Genomic DNA, 12,174 nt, shown 5'->3' on the forward strand with positions numbered 1-12,174 from the left:
CTAACCGCTTGACCTTATACACTCTAGTTCCACTAAACGTAACTATAATCTGATTTTAAAAAATAACAATAATAATCATAATCATTTGCACACGGAAAAACTGAAATAAGTGGGGCATAAATTGTGGAATAATTAAAACATTTCCAAAAAAAAGGAAGCAGGATTTAAACTGATGTAAATTTTGAAGCCTATGCTAACGTTATACTATATGCTTATACCCCATACACACTGTAGATAACTTAAACCGGAATGAATCAGTAAATTCAGCATCACAAACCATGTACATCAGTTCACGTTTAAACTTCAGGCTGCTGACTGGACAAAAACGTGTCTGAGTGTTTCCACCCTCTAGTGACCGACGTGGTTTGCAAAGTTTTCATGAAGTGGAGGGAGGCTCCTGAAGGAATGCACAAGAAGAAAGATTTATTAGAGAGTTGTGGATTTACAAGCATGCTAACACACAAAAGAGATGTTATTATCTTCTAAGAAATTCATGGAAGAAACTACTGGAGCCTGGAGCAGTTTGTAGTAGTTTGTAGTGCAAAACAAAATCTATACCTTCAGGGTGGATGCAACATTTTTTTATTTTTTAAACTAGCTATGAAATGCGAAGAAATTAATAGGCTATGAAAAGCTCTTTATTTCTGATATTTACTGGTTTGTGTGTAAAACGACATGCATGATTATGGTAACTCCAGAGGTGTAGCCAGCATGGGTGAAATATTTTATGCTTATTCATGGGTTACCTAACACACATACAGCACAACGTGTCAAATAACAGGTTTTACACAGTAATTATCTTATAATGATGTTCTTTTTTCAGCTGTCATGTTATCAAACAGGATTAACCAACAGGACCTAGTTAGTGAGGCATATCCTTCAAGGTATTTTATTTCCAACACCTTTTAAATATTAATGTCAGTCCCTAGTTTGTGTTGGTGATATATTTCTAATCATTTTACACAGGACAACAATGAAAAACATAAAATGATCTGGTAAGTGATTAAAGCTTAAAAGTTAGAATAGTAGAAATATCTAATCAAAAGTTGAATAATCTTAGGTTTAGTTTATTGCAATCTTAGAAAATACGAAAAGTTTTACTCCATTTGAAGTATTGTCACTTGTTAAAATGTCCATTTAACACAATATTACATTGCAATTAATACTACTACTACTACTACTACTACTACTACTACTACTACTAATAATAATAATAATAAGCTTACTGCATACATGCCATGACTTTTGTACAATGTTCCTGTTTTTTTTTCATTAAAGTTAGATCTTTATCTTAATTATAGATATTTGTTTTCCTTTACTTTAGTGCTCTCTGTATCACTTACTATAGTCAGTGTTTGAATTGTTTACACACTCCTCCCCTTTCTCATCCCCAAGATAACCAGCAGCTAAAAACACACTAGAGCCATGTAAGCAGGGGCGGGACTTTATTTTGATGGGCACACCATGCGGTCAATCACAGCGAGTGTAGTGGTACACAGTGTTTCACAGTGTTTTGTAGTGTTTCTGTGCTCAGTTGTTCATTTAAAGGTTTGATTAATATGTTAAACAATAGTAACTGTGTAATTTTTTTGTAAAAATACATACAAATAAAAATAAATCTTCATGAAAACACCGAATAAAAATTGCTTTCCAATGCACAAACTATTCATAATTAGTAAATTAGGCTAAAATAATAGGCTCTGAGTGATAGCAAATTGAGAGCCATTTGGGAGCCATTTGGGAACCGTAAGAGCCAACTCTTCTAAGGGAGCCAATCCAAAATAGCAGAATCTTTGAAAAGAGCCGGGCCTCCCATCACTACTCTATGAACAGAAACCCAACCGGGTCCTGACTAATCTTACACCAGACTTATGGTGTTAATATAATTAATTTGTTTATATTGATTGAGAATGACAGATAAGTTGATTTCCATGCCATCTACTGAAAGAAAGGGTTAATTCCTGCCCGCACCACTGATGCGACCAAAGAATTCATAATTTTTATTGTGATTTAATTAGTACAGTACAGTACAGTCTGTATTTAAGCTGGCATACTGACAGGAACAAAGTGTCAAAATACAGTATAATTTAGTCTTCTTAATGACACATCTTTAGTGGTTAAATAATTGGACCTGAGTTCATACAGCAAATTATTTTGCGTCTTGATAATCGAAATATGAAAACCTTAATACACCTTTTACAACTATACAACTTGTAGCACAATGAGTGCACTAGAAGACTTGTTTAAATTTTAAGTAGATATTTACAAGTGAAAAGATAGTAACAGTTAATCAAAATACAGTGAGTCAAAATTCAAATGTTTTACTTGGGCGTTTATGACAATTTAGTAGACTAGCATGTACTATACCCACTGGACCCCCAGCACTCCACAGAGGACACCGTTCTGGAAATGCATTGTGGGAGGTGGCTGTTCCAGCAGGATGCTGTACATAGTATACTGTGTTAGCAATAACGTCAGAAGCAATAGGAGTAAACATCAGATTATCGCTGCTAACAAAACACCTATTATAGGGCAACAACTAGCATGTCAGTTGATACAGTATGACATCATGACATGTAGCTGAATTGATAACTTATAACCTATTATTATGTATTTCACTTGCTGGGTAATTTATTGGAAACTGACAAATAATAATATAGAATGAGGCTGTCAGCCTTATCACATGCTTGAGGGTGTTGCGCTCGACTTGTTTTGCTTCCTTTTTCCCACTAGACCCCCAGCGCACCACAGAGGACACCGTTCTGGGAAATGCATTGTGGGAGGCGGCTGTACCAGCAGGATGCAGTACGTAGTATACCGTGTTAGCAATAACGTCAGAAGCAATAGGAGTATACATCAGATTATCGCTGCTAACAAAACACCTATTATGGGGCAGCAACTAATCAATCAGTTTATCCATTAAACCTTGGGCATGTTTACTTTACAACAAGTAAAATTAAGAATTAACGCTGAGATAAAATTATAACATCACAATTTTATGCATGAATGAACCAAAACCAAGGGTAAAAAATAATGAAGTACATGCACTCTTGCTGCAGTAAATCACTTTTGAAATCAATTGTCGTTTTTGAGTAGTCATTTATTTTTGATCGCTCACATTGTAAAAAAAAATTATAATACACTTTACCCCCTTACAGAAACCTGTATAGATATCGACATAGCTAGCAACATGTAGGAATTAACTGCTACTGAAACCCTAATAGTTAGCCAGCTAGCATTACCTTACTTTATACACTGTGCTGCTGAGAATGTTTGCTGAGTCACTGTAAAGCTAAGGAACAGAATATTGTGTAGGTTTTTGACCAAACGTTTCACTTTTACATGTTTTTTTTTAACATAAAGAACCCTTTTCCATGTCCTGTATCCAGATATTATTATTATTATTTCAGGATATACAGTTGAGGCCAAAATTATTAGCCCCCTTATGAAATTAGACAAAACTCTTGATTTCTCCATGGAAATGACCATTAACAACAAGTGTTTTATAGTGTGTTTGTTTCCAAAATAACAAAGACAAAATCTCCACTAAGTTTGATTAGGATATTTAATTGAAATAGTGAGTTGAAACAAGAAAGGGCAAAAATGAAACGTCCAAAATTATTAGCCCCCGGTCATTAATAGTCAATAGTGAACCCTTTCTGAGCCACAACTGACAACAACCTCTTAGAGTAGTTCTTTACTAGGTTGGCACAGGTTTCCTGAGGGATTTTAGCCCATTCTTCCATTGCAAATTGCTCCAGCTGGTCCAAATTACGTGGTTTCCGAGCATGGACATTCACTTTGAGCACTCGCCACAGATTCTCAATAGGATTGAGGTCTGGGCTCTGTGCGGGCCACTCCAGGACCTTTGTTTTGGTATCCTTCAGGAACTGTTGGACCAATTTCGATGTATGCTTTGGGTCATTGTCTTGTTGGAAGACCCAGCGACGACCTAAGGCTAGACTACGAGCAGATTTCTGCATATTATCCCTCAAAATGTCAACATAATTTTCTTTTTTCATGATGCCATGCACCCGAACAAGGCTCCCTGTGCCTGAAGCTGCAAAACAGCCCCACAGCATGATGCTCCCACCACCATGTTTAACTGTGGGAACTGTGTTCTTAGGGTTGAAGGCCTCACCCTTTCTTCGCCAAACATAAGCAACATCCATGTGCCCAAACAGTTCCAGTTTAGTCTCATCAGACCAAAGCACAGACTCCCAAAACTCATCTTTACCTTTCAAATGTTCACGGGCAAACCTCAGTCTAGCTGTGATGTGCCGCTGTTTGAGTAAAGGGGTTCTTCTGGGACGATGGCCCTGAAGCCCACCACGATGAAGAGCCCTCACAACTGTGTTCCTTGAAACATCAACTCCAGAAGAGGCCAGGTCAGCAACAATCATCTTGGCAGATGTCTGGGGCATCTTGCTGATATCTCTGACTATTTTCCTCTCCAGGGTTCTTGAAATCTTGCGCTTACGACCACGCCCAGGTTTGTTTCTTACAGAATTTGTCTCCTTGTACTTGGCAATGATGCAACGTACGGCGGTTCTAGACACTGTGAAAAGCTTGGAAATGGCAGTATAGCCTTCCCCCTTATCATGAGCCTCCACTATCTTCTTTCTGAGCTCAAGACTGATTTCCTTTGTCTTTGGCATGGTGAGTAAAAGTAGTCTCTCCCAATAATGTGTTCAAGTGCCCTGTTCCTTGGAGTCCTTTAATGCTGATTGAATGCCCAGGTGTTGTTAGGAAGCCAATTGACTGCACAGGTGTGGTTTGAAAGCTGATTGATTAATTAGGTGTGTTTTGAAAGCAAATATTCACAAGGGGCTAATATTTTTGACCACCCCATTTTCACTATATTTGATTATAAAGCAAGCCTAAAAATGTATTTTATATTCCAAAATGTACCAAAAGCTACTAAATAGCACTGGCGAATGTTTGATTATATCAAGTTTTATCAATGCTGCAAACATTGGAAAGATCTTTAGGAAAATGTTCCAAAATTCCTGGGGGGCTAATAATTTTGGCCTCAACTGTAAGTCATTAATTTTAGACTTCTAGTCTTAGATCTTTCATGATGACTTTCATGCTTAGATTTACTAATAGCAGTCTCTGGTGCCATTATTTCATTGAAAGGAGAAAAAAAATAGAAAATATAAAAATTGAAAAAAGAAAAAAGTGTGAGAGAAAATCAAACTAAATCATGTGCATCCTGCTGTAAATCACAGACCCCTAAAAGAAACTTACTCTGAGAACCGTGCTATTAGTTTATAAATCAGTTCCTCCAGGATTGTGTGATTTTGCAATCTCAGAAATGTATTCAAATGCAATCAAGCAAGAATCTTTTCAAAATCCTTGTTTTCAGTTTTCTTATATCTTGTTGTGTATTTTAGTTGCTCGATATTTCCTTAGTGTTTTCTTGTGTCTGTTAGTTGTCTTGTATTGTTCATAAAACCCATGCCTGTTTTCTACCCCTGATATTGAAAGAAATTGTGACAAGAAACCCACAGCTCCTGTATAAGGATCATTGCACATGTCGCATGTATTTTTTTGCTGATTCTACAAACCCTCATATGCGGTGTGTCACATTTCATTAGTGGAGAAGAAGCTGAGGCAGATCTGATAAAGATTTACATGGAAATGTACTATGTGTGTGCAAAACAAACTGCCTGGTGACATGAAAGCTAGAGTTAGATTTAGAGTTTGTGCGTTCAATGTTGCTAAATTGTGAATGGAACATATTTATTAGCTTATGTGTGTGGATGGTACACAAACTGGTTCAGTTTAGCATCATTTTATAGCAATAGTATCATATTATAGAGAATGAGAGTGTACGTATCAGTTTTATATTATTAATTAATATTTTAAATAATCATTTAAATAAAGGAGAGAAGAAAATACGGTGTTTGTGTTAATGTGGTGTGTGTGTGTGTGTGTGATTTTTTTTTAGATTTATCAAATTATCTTTAATTCTGCAGATTATACTCTGTGTGTATAAGGGGGCAGTTTAGGTTATTACAGTTTTATGAATCAGGAGACACAATTATTTTGGGATTGAATGGAAGTTTTAGACTTCAAACTCTAACTCCCATAATCTTCAGCAAGCCACGAGACAGCATGACATAAAACAACCACAAACTCCATAATCAAACTATCCCATAATTCTCAGTCAGCCCTTAAAAGCAATGTCACGTGACTTGTCACATGACCCTATCGTTTCTGATTAATAATCATGCACAGTATTAATCACATACTCTGTGTAAAAAAACAGACTTTCATAAAAACTTTGTAAAGTCTTGCATATGAGACATATGAGTCTTGCAAAAACAGTCTTGCATATGAGATTACAATGCCTTGATGTCTATTAATTTATTCAGTGTTCTTTTCCGCAATAAGGTTTTTTTTTTTTTACCATTGCTTAGTACAGTCAGGATGTTTGAACATCAGCTGACCTTTTGCCTGGCTTTGATTACAATTTTGGAGCTGCCCTTGTTTACTTGACTGCCTCATGGTTTTCAGTAAACACCTTAAACATACATTCTAGCCTTTTCTCCACCCAGCATGAGGAACTGAGTAGTTCAATAAATACAACAAAGACCCAGATAAATGTCAGGTATTTCTTCTCCAATAGTATCTGTACCTTTCCTTGAAGGAGGGCTCTTTCCACTATCTATCACCACTATATTGCTCAACTGGTTTCATGGTTAACCAGCAAAGTATTACCCTTGGCAATAGCAGTTTTGAGTGAGGTAAGCTATTCTATGATCTCTCTGTCCAATTGTTCTGGAACATCTTTGATCCCCCACCAGAGGGGAAGGAGTTCCACGCCTTCAAAGGGCAAATGCAAGCTTACCTGGTGAACTTAGGGGGACCAGACTTTCCTCTGGCTAAAAGAGACACTACTGTCATGCTAGTTACTTACCTACACATCACTCCATTGGAAAGGTTGACACCACAGAAACAAGTGAGGAAGCTGTGGTTTTCTAGGAAACTCTATATACTGTTATAGCCTTCTTTAGCCTTCGAGTGTTCTGCTATGAAAACCAATGTGCCACCTCTGCTCCATGGTGAATTAAACACCTGGGTGCACTTCTCCATAGCAACTGGTCAACCAGGGATTTTTATATCAGCTGACAATACAGGTAGACATTCATTCAGTTCTGTTCAGTCTATGCAAAAACCAAAGCATGAAGAACCCTGTCAACCTCCTTCCCTTCCTTATCCCCATCATACATAAACCCAGCAGGACAGAGACCTTCTCAATAATGACCTCCCACCTTCCCAGAACCACAAAACCACCCTGTTTATCCTTGACCACTTTTTAAAGTGCCTAAACCTGATTGTCTTGCCAGCCCTGCAAACCACCTTTTTTGTTGTTCAGGCAGGCTACCATTCACCTAAATTCCCTTGTAACACAGCCACTATCAATGTCTGGTTTTGTCAGTGTGATCTACTGTGGAAGAGAGTATATCAACAGCTCTAACCAGTGACCCACTAGAATCTAGCTGTCCACTAGAAACTTCTTAAACCAGAGATGTAAGAAGCTCTAACCCACATACACCTAAAACACGTGGTATCAAGTAATTTGTCCAAAGTAACTTCTGCTATCCCTGCTCCCTTTTACCATAGAAGGATCCCCTGTCTATGATCTCTCTGTCCAATTGTATGGGTAAATATTGGACTCCAGACTTGGAGGTGGTACACAGCAGTACGTCATGGACTGGTGGGATATATTCCAGAGAAGAGAGTCAAATGACCCTATCTCCATTCACAGGTCCCTGATTACTAAACATCCACACCTATCTACCATTCAGAAACTCCCTGAAATAAGCCGGACTAGAACGCACACACTTTGTGAAGTTTTACTAAAGCAGTTTTGCCTGTGTGAGTTTAAACTTTTGATCTCTGTTACAGCTATTCAGGTTCTTTGACCCACAACCCATTCAAGTTTTTAAGTATTGTCTAGCTTGTTTGAAGATTGCTTGCCTGGCCTTGATTACTATTTTGGATTTACTGCTGTTTGCTTGACTGCCTCACAGTTTTCATTAAACACTTGCTATCTGCCTTATACCTTAAAATTAGAATTAGAACGTTGACAGCTTTGAAATTTGTTAATAATTCCTGAATGTGGTAGATCTTACCAGAGAGGCTCAAAGACAGATGTGTAAGCTGTTAGTCTACAAATCATCACAAAAGATGACAGATAAAAACGGAACTATTTATAAACTGATAGTAAAAAATACACAGTAGAAGTAGAAGGAAGGACAAACTTATCTGACTTTCTAAACATTTGCATACATGCTGGCAAACAAGGGCTTACCATTCAACCCAATATTTCACTTTCATGGCAACAACTGCATTTCTCTGACTCAAAAGCAACAATGAATTTCTTTTTGCTGATTAGATGCTAGGATCTGATTAAAAACTCGGCAATACCACGGAAATTGATACAACTGCCTTTACCTGTCCTACTGTAAAGAATATATGAGCTACAGACTGGACAGACTAGACTCAGATGTTACAGAAGAATTGTTTATAGAAAAGCTATTTTTAAGCTTATACATTGTACAAGTGCAGTATGAGATACTGAAAATACATTGTAATGCTCTTAAAAATATATGGGACGATGGATATATGGCTAGCATGATCATTAACAATCGACCTGAAACAAATATTCGAATATAACAAATATAAGAGGACATACCCTAGAGACGTGGATGGACAGGTTTCTCTTTTGTAAAAAGCTGTTTTGACACTAAATGACAGGTATGCAGGAAGTGCATTTCTGGGTTGTCTTCCCTTCCACCTGGCTCCTTTTGTCCTCTCCAAACCTGACCTTTTCCTTTACCTCTCGATAATGCGACTTCACAATTGTTTTCCGCTTGTGGGCGAAAAAAAAAAATCATAATCTCTGATTCTCTGATGATTAAAAATCAGATTGTTGGCACATGTTCAAAATTGGTGATTCATTGTTGAATCACCAATTTTGAACATGTGCCAACAATCTGATCTTTAATCATTCTAGCCATTGTTCTTGCATGTAAAGTGTGTTAATTGGGGCATGGCTTGGCCCATACGCAAACACTGCAAGCAAAGGAACATATCCTTAATATCAAGGATCCGGTGATATGGCAGGTGATATGGAAAGAACGTAGATGGATATATTGGACTTCATATTCATGAGCTGCTTTACAATTATTATCATTCAGAATTGAGATTATAATCACCTGGATTTGTTAATAGACATTATTTGAGTAGCATATTATTGTAATTCCCTCTTGGGAAGTCAAGAGGTGACAGTTTGAGAGCGCAAATAACGCTTTGACCATTATGATTACATCCATCATACATTTATTTAATTTGCTGCCTATTTAAAGTCCAGTTAAATTAATTATCGTGTTGATATCTCTGGGATGTCAGTTCTAGTGTCAGGTCTATGCTCAATCCTCGTTTTTAAATAAAAACTGGTCAACATGATTACCTAAGAGTAAAGACTCTGTATGTTTCCTATGGATCAGAGTAAATTATTATTGTATTGAATTGTATAGTATTGAAGCAGCAGCAGTTTCGATGATTTGCTGTTGGAAAAAACGTGTAGTAACACTAAACACATAAAGATCTCACCGGGGAATCGAGCCTGGATGTCTGGAGCTGCGTCTTGACTCACCTGCGCTGTATCGCTGCACCTGTACGGCGTCCTGCACGGGACACGCAATTAAAAAGAAAAACAAAAGCGCACAAAAACAAAACAAAACAACAAACTAGGCTTCCTGAGTTGATTCAGTTCAGTCATTCAGATACCCAGCATCAGCATTTAATCCAGTGTTTATTTGTTATCCATAAAACGTGCGACCGTCTCGTACACCTGCTTTCCTGAAACTGTTTTCTGTAAGGTGTCCGCATCTGCGTCTGCGTTTGCGTCTGCGTCTGCGTCATCCGACCTGCTCGGGCTCTCTCCGCCCAGCCTCAACTATCTCACGCGCTTCCTTTTAAAAATGTCATTCTCGCGTCTATTACTCATGATTGCACAAGTTATCCTTGTTCTTTTTTTCTATCTGATGTTAATTAGTAAGGACGCATCGCCTTGGTGAAGTAATTCGACTCCAAAACACCTGCTTCCTCCTCTTTTTTTGCACACTTCCAGGCTCCAAAGGAGTCCTTCCCACTCTCTCTAGCAGATTGTCTGCATTCATTTCCACAGTGCATTAATAATCTATGAATGTCCACATGCCATATGTGATCAAATGCATTTCAACCTAATTGCACATGTAAATGTAATTTAATATAAACATCATGACATCATGTGAGCAAATAAGTGAATAAAAGAAATAAAACCACACCGACTTTTATTTTATGGCTTTTCAATAAAGGATGTAGAAGATAAACAAATACATCCTTATCCTACACAGGGTGGCAGGGAGTCTGGAGTCATTGCCAAAACATTGCAGGCACAATCACACCCATAAACACAGCATTAACCAACAAGGCATCTCTTTAGGCTGAAGAGGAAACTGGAGAACCCAGAGGTAACCCCATAATCATGGGGAGAACACCTCCCAAACCTAGAGGTGTAAGGCACACATGCTAACAACTAAGTATACACGCACATAAAACAATCTATTAATAATTAAGTTCAATTAAATGAAGTGATTATAATATAAACAATCAATAAAAAGACAAGGCAAAACAAATACCAATGGAGTTGGCTTGATTTTTGATTCAGTATTTTTGATTCAGTTTTCATTGGCTCCAGAATCTGAGCTTGGGTTTCTATCTGTTTGGAATTTCCGTGGGTTTCATCTGTGTTCTCTAATTTCCTTTCCTCCCACCTCCTAAAAGAATTTAGGTGAATCATTCAGTCTCAGGATGAGTAAATGACCAAAAATAAATAACTCATTAAAAGGAATCATGGCTCACAAATCATGTGAAGTTCGTGTGAATTTTCTGGAAAGGTTAGCATTTAATTTCCTAATTCCAAAAATGATTAACCTATTACTTCATTATGCCTAATTTAATGACCAAATCATAGAAATTTGAATCAAAGTTTCTATTTTAAGCTTCTGAAAATCCTCCCATGCAGGATCGTCGTTTCTATTATTTCTTTTATAACTCTGACGTCACAACATGCTGCACGAGAACAGAACAATGTGGAGTGTGGACACAGTTAGGAATTTAGGATATAAAGCTCCTTTATTTTTCTTCCTACCTCTCGTTTTGGAAGAAATGCTGAGTCCATGAATAACTAATAACGTAGGCTCGATTTTTCAGACATTTATTTCACGGTTAATGTCAAACTGTAGAATACAAATGAGGACTTGAGTGCATTTGAGCTCCTATAACTTTAGAACAAGACACACACACAAGCCCATTTTTTAATATAAATCTTTCTTAGACATTTTGCAGTGAATATTAAATATTAAATGCTTTTTTAAACAGTTTAAATGAAATGTTTTGTTCAGTGATTTTGGTGCAACGGTCGGATTTCGCTGTTAGCTCCTTAAAACCAAAAATACATGAGCATCTATTCCAAGTCTAAATTAAATTGAGACTGAATCAAAAATTTGAAAATCCATTAAAAACAAACCTTTAAAAGCCAAGACCAAATCTGATCATAAAAGAACATAAAATAATTTAATCCTGGTGAAAAAAACGATGGATCCCAAATGATCTGGAGGTGTTACACGATCTAAGACTGGCGCACTATACAGCTGAGTTCAGAAAACAAACAAATAAAAAAAATATATTTTAAAGTTTTTCATTTAAGACTGTTCTTTGGAGTGTGGTATTATTTTAGATTTTAAATTTTAAATTTAGATTTTAAATTTTAAATTTAATTTGAGGTTTAATTTGCATGTAGTAGGTTTATCCACAGTAAAATCCAGAGACAAGCTACATCAAGTATAACAAATAATACATCTAAAATCAGAATAATGGTTTAAATTTTTGGTTGATTTAGATTAGGTTGATTTTAATTTAGTTAATTGATTAATTTAAACTGATGTCTTTCATGTTCTTAAAAACTGTAAACGCTTCTACTTATAATATTTACATATATATGGGTTTTAATTAAAACGGAATAATTGCAAATTAATTTTATTTTCAATTAAATTTTCATTTTAGTCTGTGTTTCTATCGTGCTTCTTTCTTACGTTTCCTTCTCCACCGTACGTC

The 12,174-nt window shown here is 36.7% G+C and overlaps 1 protein-coding gene across 2 annotated transcripts in view; it reads right to left on the reverse strand.

The window, feature by feature from the left end:
- The window catches only part of arhgef2 (rho/rac guanine nucleotide exchange factor (GEF) 2), a 56,059-nt gene extending 46,194 nt beyond the window's left edge, over positions 1-9,865 (reverse strand). Inside the window, exons 1-2 of one of the 2 annotated variants that reach the window (XM_060874270.1) lie at positions 9,671-9,865; positions 278-397 (exon numbers count right to left, since the gene is read on the reverse strand). In XM_060874270.1, coding sequence (XP_060730253.1) covers positions 278-286 — 9 coding nt within the window. In that variant the 5' untranslated portion in view covers positions 287-397; positions 9,671-9,865. Of the gene's footprint in view, positions 1-277; positions 398-8,707; positions 8,823-9,670 lie in introns of those variants that run through there. The other variant, XM_060874279.1, reaches the window with a different exon arrangement.
- Between the last annotated feature and the right edge of the window lie 2,309 nt (positions 9,866-12,174).

This window comes from Tachysurus vachellii, chromosome 1 (genome assembly GCF_030014155.1).
Source record: "Tachysurus vachellii isolate PV-2020 chromosome 1, HZAU_Pvac_v1, whole genome shotgun sequence".
In the NCBI taxonomy this organism is placed as follows: Eukaryota; Metazoa; Chordata; class Actinopteri; order Siluriformes; family Bagridae; genus Tachysurus; species Tachysurus vachellii.